The sequence below is a fragment of the Balaenoptera musculus genome, chromosome 12, assembly GCF_009873245.2.
Source record: "Balaenoptera musculus isolate JJ_BM4_2016_0621 chromosome 12, mBalMus1.pri.v3, whole genome shotgun sequence".
Classification (NCBI taxonomy): domain Eukaryota; kingdom Metazoa; phylum Chordata; class Mammalia; order Artiodactyla; family Balaenopteridae; genus Balaenoptera; species Balaenoptera musculus.
In genome coordinates this window covers 62,380,773-62,397,552 of record NC_045796.1, presented here as the reverse complement: position 1 = coordinate 62,397,552, position 16,780 = coordinate 62,380,773, and the positions used below count along the sequence as shown (strand labels likewise).

The 16,780-nt window shown below is 35.7% G+C and overlaps 1 protein-coding gene across 1 annotated transcript in view; it reads left to right on the top strand.

Annotated features, from left to right (window-relative positions):
• UFL1 (UFM1 specific ligase 1) overlaps window positions 1–16,780 on the top strand; it is a 59,184-nt gene that overhangs the window by 36,331 nt on the left and 6,073 nt on the right. The window contains exons 7-13 of the mRNA XM_036871479.1: window positions 3,392–3,450; window positions 5,530–5,676; window positions 6,968–7,143; window positions 7,781–7,960; window positions 9,708–9,828; window positions 12,650–12,766; window positions 15,785–15,902. Coding sequence (XP_036727374.1) covers window positions 3,392–3,450; window positions 5,530–5,676; window positions 6,968–7,143; window positions 7,781–7,960; window positions 9,708–9,828; window positions 12,650–12,766; window positions 15,785–15,902 — 918 coding nt within the window. The remainder of the gene's footprint in view (window positions 1–3,391; window positions 3,451–5,529; window positions 5,677–6,967; window positions 7,144–7,780; window positions 7,961–9,707; window positions 9,829–12,649; window positions 12,767–15,784; window positions 15,903–16,780) is intronic.

Below are 16,780 nucleotides of genomic sequence, written 5' to 3'. Positions count from 1 at the left end.
ATGCTCCTATATTGGGTGCATATATGTTAACAAGTGCAATATCCTCTCCTTGTATTGATCCTTTTATCATTATTCAGTGCCCTTGTTTATCTTTTTTTTATGGTCTTAGTTTCAAAGTCTGTTTTCTCTGATATGAGTATTGCTACCCCCGCCTTCTTGTCACTTCCATTTGCATGATACATCTTTTTCCATCCCTTCACTTTCAGTCTATGTGTGTCATTTGCCCTAAAGTGGGTCTTTTGTAGACAGCATGTTGTAGGCTCTTGTTTTTTAATCCAATCTGCCACTCTTTGACTTTTGATTGGAGCATTTAGTCTACTGACACTTAAGGTAATTATTGATAGATATGTATTTGTTGCCATTTAAAAACTTGTTTTCCAGTTGATTTTGTATTTCTTATTCCCTTCTCTTTCTTTTTTGTCTTTCCTATTGTGGTTTGATGGTTTTCTTTTGTATTATGCTTTTGTTCTCTTCTTTTTGGTTTTTGTGAATCTGTTGTATGTTTTTGATTTGTGATTACGCTGTTTTTTCAAGTATGTTAACCCATTCCTGTATCTACTTGCTACAAACTGGTAGTCATATAGGCTCAAACACATTCTAAAAAAAAAAATCTGTATTTTCTTACTCTTCTCCCCCATATTTTTTGATTTTGATGTCCTCTTTTGCACCTTCATGTTTATCCTTTTGCTGTTCATTGTAGTTATTATCGCTTTCACAATAATTTTTTTTAAGTCTGTGTACTGGCTTATTTAAGTGATTTACTTCCCAGTTGTGATTTTTTTTTTTTTCTTTCCTACAGATTCTTGCTTCTTTTCTATTGAGAGAAGACCTTTCAATATTTCTTTTAGGATAGGTTTAGTATTGCTGTATTCTTTCAGTTTTTGCTTGTCTGAGACATTCTTTCTCTCTCCTAAATGATAATCTTGCTAGGTAGAGTTCCCTAAGTTGTAGGTTTTTCCCTTTCAGGACATGGAATATATCTTGTCACTCCCTTCTGGCCTGAAACCTTTTTGTAGAGAAATCAGCTGATAGGCTTAAGTAGGTTCCCTTTGTAACTAATTCTTTGTTTTCTCTTGCTGCCTAGAAACCTCCCTTTATCTTTAACTTTTGTCATTTTAATTATAATATGTCCTGTTGTGGGTTTGTTTGGGTTCATCCTTTTGGGACCTTCTCTGCTTCCCATACCTGGATATCTGTTTCCTTCCTTAGGTTTGGGAAGTTTTCAGCCATAATTTCTTCCAATATGTTTTCGATCCCCTTTTCTCTTTCTTCTCCTTCTGGGATCCCTATGATGTGTAGATTGGCACACTTTATATTATCCCATAGGTCTCATATATTGCTTTCTTTTTTTTTTCATTTGTCTTTCTGTTTGCTGTTCTTATTGGGCAATTTCCATTATTCTTTCTTCCAGATCATTTATTCATTCTTCTGCATCATTCAGTTTGCTATTTATTGCCTTTAGCTCAGCTTTCATCTCAGCAAATGAGTTTTCTAATTTTTCTTGGTTCCTCTTTATAGTTAGTAACTAGTTCCTTGTTACAGTGACCTGCATTTCTATTGATAGCCTTTCTTAATTCCTTCAGTAGTTTTATTACCTCCTTTTTGAACTCAGGGTCTAGTAGACTGGAGAGGTGTTTTATTTTTTGTTCTTTCAGGGGAATTCTCTTGATCTTTTAATTGCATTTGGTTCCTCTGCTTCTTCATTTTATTTATATTTCTCTTACTGTAAGAGTTTAGGAGAAACAGTTATCTACTGTGGTCTTGGAGGGCTGTTTTTATGTCGGAGCATCCCCGTGTACCCTGCATGAATCTAATATTTTTGGTGTGAGAGCTGTTTTAGTATGGGGCCCTGCCATGTCTTTTCTCAGTATGTGCTGGCCGTTATCCCACTGATGGAGGTGTGACTGGTGTTGTGGTGACCAGAGCCTGCAATGGATATTGAGCAGGGCGTCCTCTTTGCTCTGTGGTTGTCACAGCCCTGTTGGGGACAGGGTCTGCTCACCAGTTGTTGGAGTAGAAGCCCCCAGATACATTTCTAAGCTACTACAGTGTGAGGCAAGACTGGAGTGCTCCCGCTGGGAGAAAAGCCACTGCCTGTTCCTCCACAGGAGCTGTTTGCCAGGAGGGCACCTGTGGTGTTGCCTGTCACTCGTGCAGTCTCACAAAGTATGCTCTTGTTGGCACTGCCCCTGGCCCCTCCTCAATCATGGGAATGCAGGCAGTCGACCTGGGTGACCCTCGGGCGCTGTGCTCACAAAACCAGCAGCGCAGATCCACTGAAGTCAGGCACCTGAACTGTCATGGTCGCACACCTGGACCCGCCCTGGGAGCTACAGAATCAGCCCAGACCCCAGCTCCACCTCTACATATGCATGCCCACAAAGCTTACAGCTGCTAATGCCAGACTTGCCCCAGCCACAGGATCACCAGTAATCTGCTTGGATGTCCCACAGGTGCTGAGCTTACAAAGCTGCCAGCAGTGGCATAAATCCGCGGATTGATCAGCTGCTGGGACACAGCTCAGATTTCAGCCCCACCTCCAAGTGTGGGCAGCACTCCCAGGCTTGCATGCTCCCAGAGCTCATAGAGGCAGAGCCACACCTGCTGTGAGCACGCAGAGATTGAGGCTGCTCTGGTGGGGCCTTGCCCCTCGCTTTGCTTGAGAGTCACCCCATTAACAAGTGGGGCTTCTATGGCAGACCCAGGCTCAGTCCTGTGTACACCTCCTGTTGCAGCCCAAAGCATACTCCACCCCCTTCAGGCTGTCTCTGCACAGCGAATCCCAGTCCTCTCCCCAGGTCTGTCCCCTGAAGCCCAAGTTTCAGCACCTAGCCCCCATGCCCACTAGCAGACATGCGTCTGGCTGGGGAGTGCAGCAAGGTGGTCAGGCCCGTCCATGCCAGCCTCTCTCTGTTCTGCCTGTGGCAGGCTGGTTGCTGCATTCTCCGCTGAGCCTCTGAAGCTCTCTTGCTGGCCCGGCTGATCTTCCAGTCAGTGAAGGGAGTTCCCAATGTGAGAGAACCTTCCTTCTTTCATAGGTACCTCCCAGGGACGTAGATCCTGTCCTAATTCCTTTTTTTTTTCTTTTTCCTACCCAGTTAAATGGTGATCTTTCTTGCAACTTTGGTTGTATGAGATCTGCCAGCATTCAGTAGGTATTCTGTGAGAATTATTCCACATGTAGATGTATTTTTGATACACTTACGGGAGGAGGTGAGCTCCATGTCCTATCCTGCCGTCTTGATCTATGGTGCAATTTTGCCTTCATTTTTTTCTTCTAAATTAATTTGTTTTTCATAAACTAATCATCCTAGTTTTTTTAATTCATAAGTATGTGTAACTCTATGATGAGTAAAATGGTTTTTTTATTTTTTTTTTTCTTTCCATAAAGGCCTACAGCAGTGAATTCTTTGATTTCAAAATATGGGTTTCAGGAGCAGCTTCTTTACTGTGAGTTTGCTTTAAATGATATATCACTTAATTAGCTGTTGAATAGACTAAATGTAAAACTTAACTAATTTTAATGTTTTTACCTCTTTTAATCTTAAAACTTATGTAATTAAAATATATCTAGGGGGCTTCCCTGGTGGCACAGTGGTTGAGAATCTGCCTGCCAATGCAGGGGACACGGGTTCGATCCCTGGTCTGGGAAGATCCCACGTGCCACAGAGCAACTGAGCCCCATGTGCTAAAACTACTGAGCTTGTGCTCTAGAGCCCGTGAGCCACAACTACTGAGCCCGCGTGTTGCAACTACTGAAGCCCGCGTGCCTAGAGCCCGTGCTCTGCAACAAGAGAAGCCACTGCAATGAGAAGCCTGCGCACCACAATGAAGAGTAGCCCCCACTCGTGGCAACTAGAGAAACCCCGCGTGCAGCAACAAAGACCTGACACAGCCAAAAATAAATAAATAAATAAATTTATTTTTAAAAATATATTTCTGGTTGAGAAGTTTCTCTATACCAATTTTCATATACGTGTCTTGTTATACCCACCAAACATTTAGTGTTGGGTACCTCAAGAGGAGTGGAATAAAAAAAAAATGTGTGTGTATAAAATACTCTGCTATGCATATGCATATAGAGATTTAAAATTTTGGGATTAAGAATAATTTTTACTTTGTTTCTTACAGATTTTTACTACATTTTCTTATGAAAGTAGTGTTTGGCTAATAAAATTTTTACAAAAGGCTTATAGCATTAAAAATAAATTCTTAGCATTCAAACAGTACAGTAATAGCTTCAAAATAATTTTGGTCCATTGACTATTTTGTGTTTTTGTGAAACTCTTATGAGATTTCGAAGGTTTTTTTATAAAGCTTGGCTGAAGTAATTTTTAAAAGCAGTGACTTAATCTTTCAACTCAGGTATCTGTGCAAATATAAAATTAAAATGAATAATGGAGAAGAAATTTAAATACAGAACCAAAAATTAATTTTTGTTCACTGTATTTTTCAGAATATGGAGTTAAATTTAAATTTTTTAAGACAAATTTAAAATTAAAATGTGACGTATTTCTGAACTTCCATAATCAGAGTTGGTGAAATTTCATTATAATGTAAAGTTCTTCAAGTAATAACTGATAAATTGATAACTTTCGTCTGAATTTAGCTTGGATTTGTGTTGTACAGTCACACAAAATTTAAAATTATGTGCTTCAGTCAATTGTGAAATCTAGACCTTTCTGATTCTGATTTACTCAGCATTGGAATTCTGAAATTCCTATGTAAACTAATTTTTATTTCTGTTAAAAGCTAACTTTCCTGAATCATTCTTTGTGCCAGACATCTTTTGACTGTTCTTGTTGGTTCACTTAGGAATAACTCCGTCCTATCTGCTTTGTCTCTTTTTAGGGGATTTTGATATTTAAAACAACAAAGTGTGTAGCTGAATGTTATGGTTTAAATAAAAATCATAAATTTGGTGTTAATGGCAGCACTAGTAGGTGGCAGAGTTGAGGTTTGGACTTAGGCTATCTGGGTCCATATCCATCCTCTTAACCGTGGCATTATATTTCTGTTATAGGTAGGATTAAAATGTGTTCCTTCAATTTAAACAGTGGAAATGTAATAATTTATACAGATATTCATGGCTTTATTTCACACTGTTGATTCTAATAGGATCCAGGTGTCTTGATTTTTCTAAATATGAGGAAATTGAACTTGGTAACACTAGTGATTGTGTATTATCTATTCTCAGTGTGTAATTGTCTACTTTTAATCATGAGATAAATATTGGCATTTTTTTCCAAAATTAGACTAAAAAATTCAACATTAATATTAATTAGTTTTTATTACAGTTCAGCATCTTTAGCTAGTTGCCAAAATTTCCTGAATTTATGACCTGAGTATTCTCATAAATGGCAGGAAAGTTTTGTCTAAAATATAATGTCTTTATTTAGTATGAAATTTAAATTTTAAATTGCTTTTTTAAAGGGTAAGAATAACTAAATTGTGAAATTTTAAAGTGTTTTACTTTTTGAGATTTTTACCTGCTCTGATTTATTTCTATTTGTTTGCTTTTCTTTTAAGCTGTTCTTGAGGAACTTGTTAATAGTGGACGCTTACGAGGCACTGTGGTTGGTGGGAGACAGGATAAAGCGGTGTTTGTCCCTGACATTTACTCCAGAACACAAAGTACTTGGGTGGATTCTTTTCTCAGGCAGAATGGCTATCTGGGTAACTTTTTTTCTTTTTAACTAAAAATCATTTCTAATATTAAACACATTCTTAGAAAGGGTGTAGCCCTGGGAGTACACTTGTACTTTTCTGTTGGCCAGCAGACTATAATGGTTCCCTTTGAGTATAAAAGTAGTCATCACACTGTAGTTTTTTGTGGGTCATGTAACTGAGTTTAATTCCATAGTTATTGAACAGTTGTAATGTAGAAAGGCCAGAAGCCGGTATTGATTGTTACCAGCCTTCTAGTAATGTGATACTATATATAAGATACTTCAAGTTCTTTTTAATCCATAGAAAGTAATTATATTTATTATATCTTGTAACTTATGAAGTTGCCTGGTTTTTTAGTTACATAATCTTAGAAATATTTTATTGCTGTCAGTTTTACAGTGTTCATTTTTATTAGTTATCCAGTACTTCAGAAACATAGAAGTTATTCTAAATTTTGTTTCTGAGGTTCCATCATTTGGATAAAGTAGATTGATTGAATTTAATCATTAAAACAAGTAGCATATATATATAAAACTCAGTTTGATCAATTTCATAACCCAAGTCAAACTATGTAAGGAATCAGTTACCTATAAATAAGTATACCTATAAGTCATTAGTGTTCAGTTTAAATGTGTGCTAGAATGAATACTGGTTTGGCTTATGTTTTCTTGACTTTCTACAATGTGCCTTCTCAGTTTCTTCAGCCAAGGACTTGGATTAGAATTTTGTTGTAATTAATTTCCTTAAATATTATTATTTGAGGACAGAGAGAGGATGGTAGATATCTCTAATAACTTTAATGGCTGCAAATTTAAGTCTTAAATTTTTTACTTTTATATGCTAATCTTTTACTAGTGTAAATTAGACTAGAGAATTGCTTTGTCCTCAGTTGTCTAATGAAAGATTTTTAAAATTCCATTCCTTTAGTTAACTATAATCAAAATTCCAGTTTTTGTTTCTCTACTTAAATCATTACATTCCGTTATCCTCATTTCTACTTTTATTGCTCTTTAGTCCTCATGTTTCCCTTTGACCCCTCAATTGGAGAGTAAGAGACAAAGCTGAATTAATGCAGTACTTGAACCAATTTTTCTACAAATATGTTTAGTAATAAAAATTTGGGAAGGTAACATAACCAGGGAATAGGCTATGGTACACTTCTATGTTTTATTCTTAAAAAACTCTATTAGAATACAGTGCATTCACAAAGAATAGATTTTGGTAGAACTTAACTTTTTCTGAGATTTCTAAAAGGTGTGAATGATGATTCTATTCCAACCTCGTGATGTATTTCTAGAATTTGATGCTTTGTCCAGACTTGGAATCCCAGATGCTGTGAGCTACATAAAGAAAAGATATAAGACTACACAACTCTTGTTTTTGAAAGCAGCTTGTGTTGGTCAAGGACTTGTGGATCAGGTGGAAGCATCAGTAGAGGAAGCCATCAGCTCTGGAACATGGGTTGATATTGCAGTATGTTTTATCTTTTTCTTCTTAATTTTCCTTTAAACCAGTGACAACTGATACTTCACTAGTATATGGCCATTTTAAGAATTAGGATGTAGCTTTCAGGAAGGATACTTTCATGGTTGGCGGGGGGAGGAGGGGTTTTAATGAAAATGTTCATTTCAGATAGTAGAAAGAACTAAGAAGAAATGTATTTTGGAGGCAAAGTTACCAGGACTTGAAGTTGGAATGTTTGTGAGTTTATGAGAGGAACTCAGTGTGACTTGTAGGTTTGGGGCCTGATCAACTGAATGGAGAGTGGTTCCATTAATTGAGATGGGGGAGCAATGGGGAAGAGAAGATGGGAGCTGGGAGTCTGGGGGCAGGAGGCACAAACCACGTTGTTTTGAACAGGACATGTTAAAATACAAGATGCCTGTTAGGTATATGAGTGGGGGGAGGTTAGGGAAGCAGTAGGATATGTGATTTCAGAGTTCGGAGTGAGGATAAAGGTAGAAATACGATTTGGGAGGTTATCAGCATATAGATGGTTTTGAAACCATTGGACTTAATGAGATCACTTAGGGAGAGAATACATATAACAAATGGTATATCTGTATTATATTGCATTTATACTTTGTTTTCATCTTGTTTGTAATTCTAGCCTCTGCTACCCAGTTCCTTATCAGTGGAAGATGCTGCAATATTGCTTCAACATGTGATGAGAGCACTCAGCAAACAGGCTTTAGCTGTAGTCTTTAGCGATACTATTGTAGTCAGTGAAAAATTTATAAATGATTGTACAGAACTGTTCAGTGACCTGATGCACCAAAAAGCTGAAAAGGTATGCCAGATTTCCTTTCACCTACTAATTTTAACAGTACTTTCACATTAGAATCATCTGCTGACTTTTGAAAAATGAGGTAAGCAGTATACCCAAAACTGAACACTGTGTTTCATACATTATTTTCCTTCAATGCATCATTCCTTTTTATTTCCTCTCCTGGATTTGTTTTTCTCCTTCTCCATTCCCGTCAGAACATAGAAGTTAGAACTTAGGAAGCTGCTTTTATAAATTGAAATCTTACAAATGAAATTATATATTTCACACTTAAGTCCCCTGAGGGTATTGGTCCAACATTAAAATCCATAAAAATGATACCTGTGGATTATATGCATAAATGTATAGTATATTTATCAATCAGTACACATTATATTTACTAAATCTAGCAGAGCCTCATAATTTGACCTATTTGGGATATACCAACGGGATAACTTATGAGGAAAGAAATTGTTACTATTAAAATTGAGTAGTTCCTCAGAGCAACGGCTATGGAAGTGTTTAGAAGCAGAGATCATGCCAGGTCTGCTTTAATGACTGTTCAATTCATGCTTCTAGTTAGCAGCACCCTCATTATAAAGCCTGCTCACAAAATAGGTAGAAAAAGCCCATTTATATCTCAGACTGTTAATAAATTCATGAGGGCTTATTAAATATATAAATAATTTGTATTTATCTATATTCCTTTGAAGCTCCTTAATAGTCTTAAAAATGATATAACTTTTCTACATTTGGCCTGCAAAGCAGCAGAGAGGAGTAAAAAGTACACAGGATTGATATCAGTAAACCTGAGTTCTAATTTCAACTTGTTTACTCCGTTTGCCTTTGACAAATAGACTTCCAGTTTCCTCATCTTCAGAGAAAAGGATGGTGATGCCCAGTCTCACAAGGATAAATATAAATTAAGGAGCAATGTAAATAAAATGTTTAGTACATGTTAGCTACCAGTTACTAAATGACTACGTTATTATTTTCATTTGAGACCCTTTACTAAAATAAAAATTTAACATAATCATTGATTTTTTTTTTTCTTTCCTTGTGCTCCTCCCTCCAACCACAAAAATAAATTCAGGAAAAGAAAGTGATTTTTTGTTTGCACTGTCAACATTCTTAACATTTCTTTGCAAAACTGAAAAGGAAGTATTTTTAACGTGAAAATGTATGTTTGTCACTACAGATTTAGAACCCTTTCCCATGATAAAGAATCAGTTTCTGAAGTTGGAAATAGTTCATTGTTCCTAACATTAATTTATAAATAGCAAAGATCAAGAATGAGTCCAGAGGGGAAAAAAGTTCACATGCCTAAGTATGCAACACATATGTGATCATTATGGTGGGGTGGGATGGAGATTTCATTATCTTTCTAGTAATCTCAGATATCCAAGTGGCACTGGACCTTGGGAGTCTTAAAAAGAGAGGTAGCAAGGGTCATCCGTTAAGCAGTGCTAAAATTAGCCAATAACAATTGAAGAAGATTGCATCTGATGCTGTGTGATCAGCTGTTCAGTGATAGGATAGGATTTCTCATTAGCTGGTAATAAATACAAAAAGTCAAGAACAGCAAGGGAGGAGACTTATTTGGGGCATGGAGAAACAATCTCAGAGTGGCAGCTGAGACAAAGCTCTATAGTTCTTAGCAATGAAACCAAACAAGAACAGTTAGGATATGAGTATATAAACAACTTTTATTTTATGCTTTTTGTAATGTTATATATTTTTGCCTACAAAAAATAAGCATGTTTTATTTCAGGAAATGAAAAATAATCCTGTCCATTTAATCACTGAAGAAGATCTGAAACAAGTCTCCATTTTAGAAAGCGTTAATACAAGTAAAAAGGATAAAAAAGATGAACGAAGGAGGAAAGCAACAGGTAACATTATTAACAAGATTCAAGATGAGTTTATTTGTTGCAGTGAACTTTGCACTTATCAGACCTTTTGAAAGGCCTTTTATTTGGTTGATTCACCTTTAACTGTTAATATTAACCAAATCTTTTGCTAGTGAATTAACTTTTGATTATGAAAATGAAAATATTGGTGATTACTTACTGTGTTTCATTTTGTGAGAACTAAGCTAATTTCATGATCTCCTGTTCTCATTCTTTATGTTCCTGCCCCAGTAGCTTTTTTTTTCTTTCTTGATTCTCAAATTTTGCAAGTTTGTGTTCACCTCAAGGCCTTTGCACAAGCTGTTCCCTCCCAAGCTTCAAGTAACTGTTTCCTTCTTGTCATTAAGAGCTCACCTTTAAATGTCAGTTCCTCACAGAGGCCTCCCTAACCACCCAGAGTAGTATACACACACCGTCACTCTCCATCGGATTATCCTCCCAGTTTTTTTTACAGCACTTTTATCACTGTGATGTCTTTTATCGTTTGGGAGTCTGCTCCATCTCATTTATTGTTCTTCCCTAGTACTCAGAGCACTCCTTGGAATATTTTAAGTGCTCCGTAAATATTTATTGAGTGAATGAATTTCCCAAGGACATTTTTTTTTAATTCTTTTAATTTAGAGTCACTGGAAATTATCCTAGGTAGCACTGGCATACTAGTAACTTGCATTTGGAAATTAACATGTATATTCCATACTTTTTATAGTAGGAATAATTTTATTAGTGCTGTATCAGGGTTAAAGAAATTAGATATTCAACATATTTCATTACTAAATACAGCTATATTAAACCCATGTTATAAAAACTTTATTTGCTGTGGGAATTCACTATATCTTTGAGATTCTTTCCTCTTCAAAAACCTTTTTCTACAAAATCTTTCAATAATATTTTGAAATTTCTCTGTTCTCGGAAAACTACATAGTAAATTACTGCAATAAATCATAATAATATTCATAACCATGCATATTTTGTTATTTTAAGATATAATTATAAATCCACCTTAATTAATTGATTGCACTTAATGTCAGTATAACTAGTCTGTTTTATATCCTTATAAAAATTCAGGTTCATCTGGTGTTTTGTTCTGATAGTGCTGTTGTTTTATAATAGTTTAATTACAGTTCATGGAATAATGTCAAACAACGTCTTTCCCATAAGAAACTTATTACCAAATGTAAAAGATACATTCACTTTAAACTTGTGCTTTTGAAAGTTGTGTTTTTCTATCATGAAAGCAATAGAACTTATAGAATATGATGACGTCTAAGAGAATTCTTCTTAGAGTTTAGAAAAAGATCTTTGTTTATATAAATCATTTTATTGAAAAAATGAATCTTTTATGAAGAAATGTATTTTCAATATTTTTCAGTGTTACAGTTCCATTACTGAAGTATCCTATTTTGTTGAATATTTTAAATGTAAATATATAATAGAGAAATACCTCAGTAACAATTTTACTTTTATTTACAGTGTTTTAGTTTGTTTCATAGTTTGTATTTTTTTAGTCTTCATTTAGCCAGTAGGTGATTGATAACTGTATTTTTCTACTTAATCAATTTAATATTTATGGTCAACATTTTTTTAAATTTTTTATTATTTATTTATTATTTTTATTTTTGGCTGCATTGGGTCTTCGTTTCTGTGCGAGGGCTTTCTCCAGTTGCGGCAAGTGGGGGCCACTCTTCATCACGGTGCACGGGCCTCTCACTGTCACGGCCTCTCTTGTTGCGGAGCACAGGCTCCAGACGCTCAGGCTCAGTAGTTGTGGCTCACGGGCCCAGTTGCTCCGCGGCATGTGGGATCTTCCCAGACCAGGGCTCGAACCCGTGTCCCCTGCATTGGCAGGCAGATTCTCAACCACTGTGCCACCAGGGAAGCCCCTATGGTCAACATTTACTGAGCCCCTGTTATGTGTCAAGCATTGCCTTAACCTCAAGTATGCAGACGTTAGTGAGATGTTCTCCCTACTGTCAAGAAGTTATCTTCGGGCTTCCCTGGTGGCGCAGTGGTTGGGAGTCTGCCTGCCGGTGCGGGGGGCACGGGTTCGGGCCCTGGTCTGGGGGGATCCCACATGCCGCGGAGCGGCTGGGCCTGTGAGCCACAACTACTGAGCCTGCGCGTCTGGAGCCTGTGCTTCCCGGCGGGAGAGGCCGCGGCAGTGAGAGGCCCACGCACCGCGATGAGGGGTGGCCCCTGCTTGCCACAACTGGGGAGGGCCCTCGTGCGGAGGCGAAGGACCCGGCACAGCCATAAATAAATAAATAAATTTAAAAAAAAATTCTTAAAAAAAAAAAAAAGAAGTTATCTTCTTGGGTGGTGGGAGAGTCAGGATGTCTCCTGTAAACCTGGGGAATAATCTTTCAGTCAAAAAGACAAAACCAAATTTGTGAGGTACTGTAGTTGGGGATGTTAATGAGGCTGTGGTAACAGAGATAAGCAAATTAGGGCACTTTTGAAGAAGCTAGAAGAGGAGGTAAAGGAATGGGTTCGGCCAGGAAAAAGTCAATCAAAGCTGCAGAAAATAGATGTCATTAGAGAAAGAGGAAGAGACTGCATTTAGAGCAGGCGGGTTATCTAAGTGAGTTGCTCAAATTCAAGAGATTTCATATCTTACTTATTAATTTTTACTGATTGAGTTTATAAAACTTGTTTTAATAAAGAAACTACAACCTTAAAAAGTGGCTGAAAGGTCAGTTATTTGGCTTTATTTTTCTACTGTAAAGTTAAGTACAACAATATATTGTCATTATTTCTAAAAACAGTATTTAGTTAGGTAATACTAACTAATGTCGTTTTCCACCAGAGGGCAGTGGAAGTGTGAGAGGAGGAGGTGGCGGCAATGCCAGAGAGTATAGAATTAAAAAAATCAAGAAGAGAGGGCGAAAAGATGACAACAGTGATGATGAGTCATCTCACACAGGTGTGTAGCTTATTTCACTCTTCCTTTGTATGTGCATGATTTTTTTTTAACATTTTCTTAAGATGCATACACTTAGGTGTCTATGCTTAAAGAAGTCCTTGCTTTGCAGAGTTTCAGTGAGCACAGATTTCACAGTTAGTTAAATAACACCAGAGTCCCAACAACACAGTTCATATTTCAGTTACCAGGGTGTATTAACTGTGAGTAATTGCCTGAAGTACAAACTTTGTTGCTGGCTCCTTAGTCTACAGATCGGCACGTAAATAACAGATGTGCATCATGATCTGTGACAGTCACATCACTCATTTCCAAGCTTTTCAGAGGCTGATCACTGTGCAGCTCTTATTCACTTTATGTATAGAAAACACAGCATGTAGTTGTGGTGACTTCTTGTCCCCCAGTGATAAATCCATGTGACGTTTTACAAAAATGGATAATCAAAAGGGGGAATTGGCCAACAAAGATAAATGTGCAGCAAAGGAAAAGTCATAACCCTGGAAATAAAATATGAATCAAGAATAAATGGAGTTATAAAAGAAATGCCTGACCATGGGAATGTTGGCATTGCCTCTGTTCAAGAGACTCTAGCTGCGCAGTCAGAGAAACTTGGTAAAGGCGGAAATAAGGGAAATGGTTGTGACGAAAAGGATAAAAATGTCTTAGAGGATGTGAAGTTGGCAAAAAGCTTCACATTAAAGGAATTCTCAGAGATGTTGCACAATGCTGAAAGGGCAAAGGATAAAATGTTGTAAGCTGATCCAGAGTTTAATAAGGAATATGACAACTTGCCCAGGCATAGAAAAGATGCTTCCTCTGTATTTTAAGTTACTGGATGAGAAGGCAAGCCCTGTTCATACTATTCTTGATGAGTGTTTTACAAAGAAATAAAACATTTCCATTCTCAGTGTTTCTGATGTGCTAAATTACAGTGTACTAAACTAGAACTATTAGTCTTATTTTTCATTTCCCTATACATTTATAACCAACAGTAAGAGCTTTGAATGTTTGCACAAACATTTTTAAAAGGTTACAGAACAATCGTAAATTTTCCCATTGTTTATTAAGAACACTTTGCAGTTTTGGCTTGCACAGATTGTTATGGTCTCCCAACTTCCATGCAAAAGAAATTAGAATATTTTATGAATAGTGAATCTCTACAAAGTTAAGTAGAAAACATTAATTTCATTAATTTCATGCATATTTAATTTTTATGGTAACACCTAATTGGTTGGTTGCTTCTATCTAAGCAGGAGAATTAAGTATATGCATCTTTCTTTGTCTAGACTTGTTAGTGTTTGGTATGGTTAAGTTAGCAAGAGACATCTTTGCTTTTCTAAATAAAATTATGATTTTTTTTAATATGTTTCTGTTTTTAAAAAATTAATGAAACTATGATACCTCCCCTCCTCATTTTCCCCACCAAAAAAAAAAAAAAACTTGAAATGATGATGATTTGACATTTTCTTTTACCTCTTCCACAGAATTTATTATGTATGGGCTTGGGAGATATAAGGGTCAAGTGACAAGGCTTCAGATGTTAATGTGCTGCTACCTGTAACAGAACAATTGGTTAAGATCTGTCTAAAGTAGTCTAAGATAGGTAACAATGGCTACTATTCTCAACATACATAAAGCAGTATTAATTAAAGGAAAAGTATCTTAGAAACTATGAGCTCTACCCTTATTTTAATTAGCATTAAGACTATTCTGTGTGAGTTTTACTTTTTCATTAATAAATGGATTTTCCTATTTTCCCAGATGTAACAAGGAGTGGGAGTGAAGTAGCATTTAAGAAAATACTTCTCTAAAATCTGTAGCCCTAAGTAATTGTTAAATGAGGCATGTGATACTCTTTTTGTGTATAGTATAAGAGAGGAGCTATAAAAGAGTAAAACCATTCTCCCCATAAAAAAAGGTAATTTCAGTGCTTTTGAAAAAGGGTTCTGTTGTAATCTCAGAAATGGAGGATGCAGTTAGGTTCTCAGCTAAAATATACAGTCAACTCTATGTGAAAGATTACTAGAAGGAAATACAATTTAATAACTAGTAAAATGCATGCAAGGAAGCAGACGGAGAAATCAGATACTATTTGTTGTGAGATCAGGAATGAATAGCAGATCTCAGAAAAAAAGGATAGTGCTTTTCCATCTATTCTAAAGCTATGATAAGTAGTTGTACTTAGATCTTGATGCATAGTGAAAATTGATTTTTGAGCTATTCTATTTTTATTTAAGGTTTTACTTATAGAGTCAATAACCTAATTTAGCAGGGAATAATCACTTTTTTATAGTTTTACAATTAGTAATGGAAATATTGTTAGCTTTCTTTGCAACTCATACTTTTCCAAGTAAGTGAGTAGGCATGACATTTCCACAGTTAACAATTATTTCCATTACATACAAATTTTCCTTGGTATAGAATTATTTTTGTGAGAGCAAAAATAAATTATGGGTGTAAAATTTTAAGTTGTTTTTTCTTCCATGCCTTTCCAAAATAGACAATTTTTAGCTTAATTCTACTGGAGTTGTGGTTCACTTGATCATAAAGACCTTTCCTGAAAACCTTGTGTAAATTATAAGGATGATTGGATTTTTATTAAATATTTATTTTTATAAAGAAGGACATTCCACTCAGTATCCATTGTTCAACAGAGAAAAATTATCCTTTCCTAAAAGATTTTTTTTTTATCCACTTGTTGTTTTGATTTCCAACTATTTGCATCATCCAAGTTAGTTTGGGAGGAAAAAATCATCTTTATTATTTTTTGATTGACTTGTAGAAAACAAGTTAGAAAATTATTACTCAAAAGAAATGCCACTATATATCCTATTTCAACAGTGTTTTCATTGGTTATTGCTATTGGACATTGGCGATTTTGGTGACAGAAACTAACAATGGAGACTTTATGGTAGGCAATAAATGAATTACCATCATCTTATTAAATATATTAATGGAACCTTATTTGCTTGTAGGTTGCTTATTTTTGTTGTTTTTTCCTATGGCTTATTTTTATTACAGGAAAGAAGAAGCCAGAGATCGCTTTTATGTTCCAGGATGAGATTGAAGATTTTTTAAGAAAACATTTACAAGATGCCCCTGAGGAGTTTATTTCTGAACTTGCTGAGTACTTAATAAAGCAAGTATAAGAACATATGTTTTGTTTTATAATAGAAATTTAGTGAGTTAGTTAGTTATTACTTAAAATTTTCAGCAAGATCATAGAAAACATATAATTTAGGTGTTTTCTTTTCAAACCTTAAAATTTAACCTAGTCACCAAATTCCAGATTTTGTTTGCTTACAGAAACAGTTCAACAAACATTTAAGTGCTTTGGGCAAGGCAGTGTCGGAAATACAGGGCAGGAGTGTGGAGGTGGTCTCCTTCACTCATCTTACAGTTCTAACTGGGAGAAAAACACCAGCACTGAACACTGGCTGGTCTCTAACAAACACTGCATGAAAGTACATCTAAAATGAAGAAAAGAATATCTTCTATTTGACAGAGATTAAACAGTGCACTTTTAGGGAGAAAATAAAGTAACACACTGCCCTCAAAGAGAATAAAATAGCACTACCTGATAAGTGAGCCAGGCTAAATTTATTTTTATACAGAAATAAAAGAAATTGTGTATAACTTGACTACTGCTAACTAACATGGTTTTCCCCCAAGTTAGTCTCTATGTGTAAGCTTCTCTAAATGCAATCCAGGAGCCTAGTGCATCTAAATTTTTGAATTAGAAGAACAGCTTTTGTAGTGAGATTTTTAAAAAACTTAAGTGAACATTCTTGTGCATGAGTACATTACATAATTACATTTTTCATATATAAAAAGATGAAAGTTACTATTAATCATTTGCCATAACTTTTTAAAATAATCTGAGTTGGGCATAAAAAGATTTTTTAAAAATACATAGCTTTTATAGTACGTTAGAAATTGAGAATTTGTTATCATTCCTGAGGATGGGAAACAAATGTATAGGCTACTGTTCTCCAAGTTAACTTTTAAAAGCTGCTC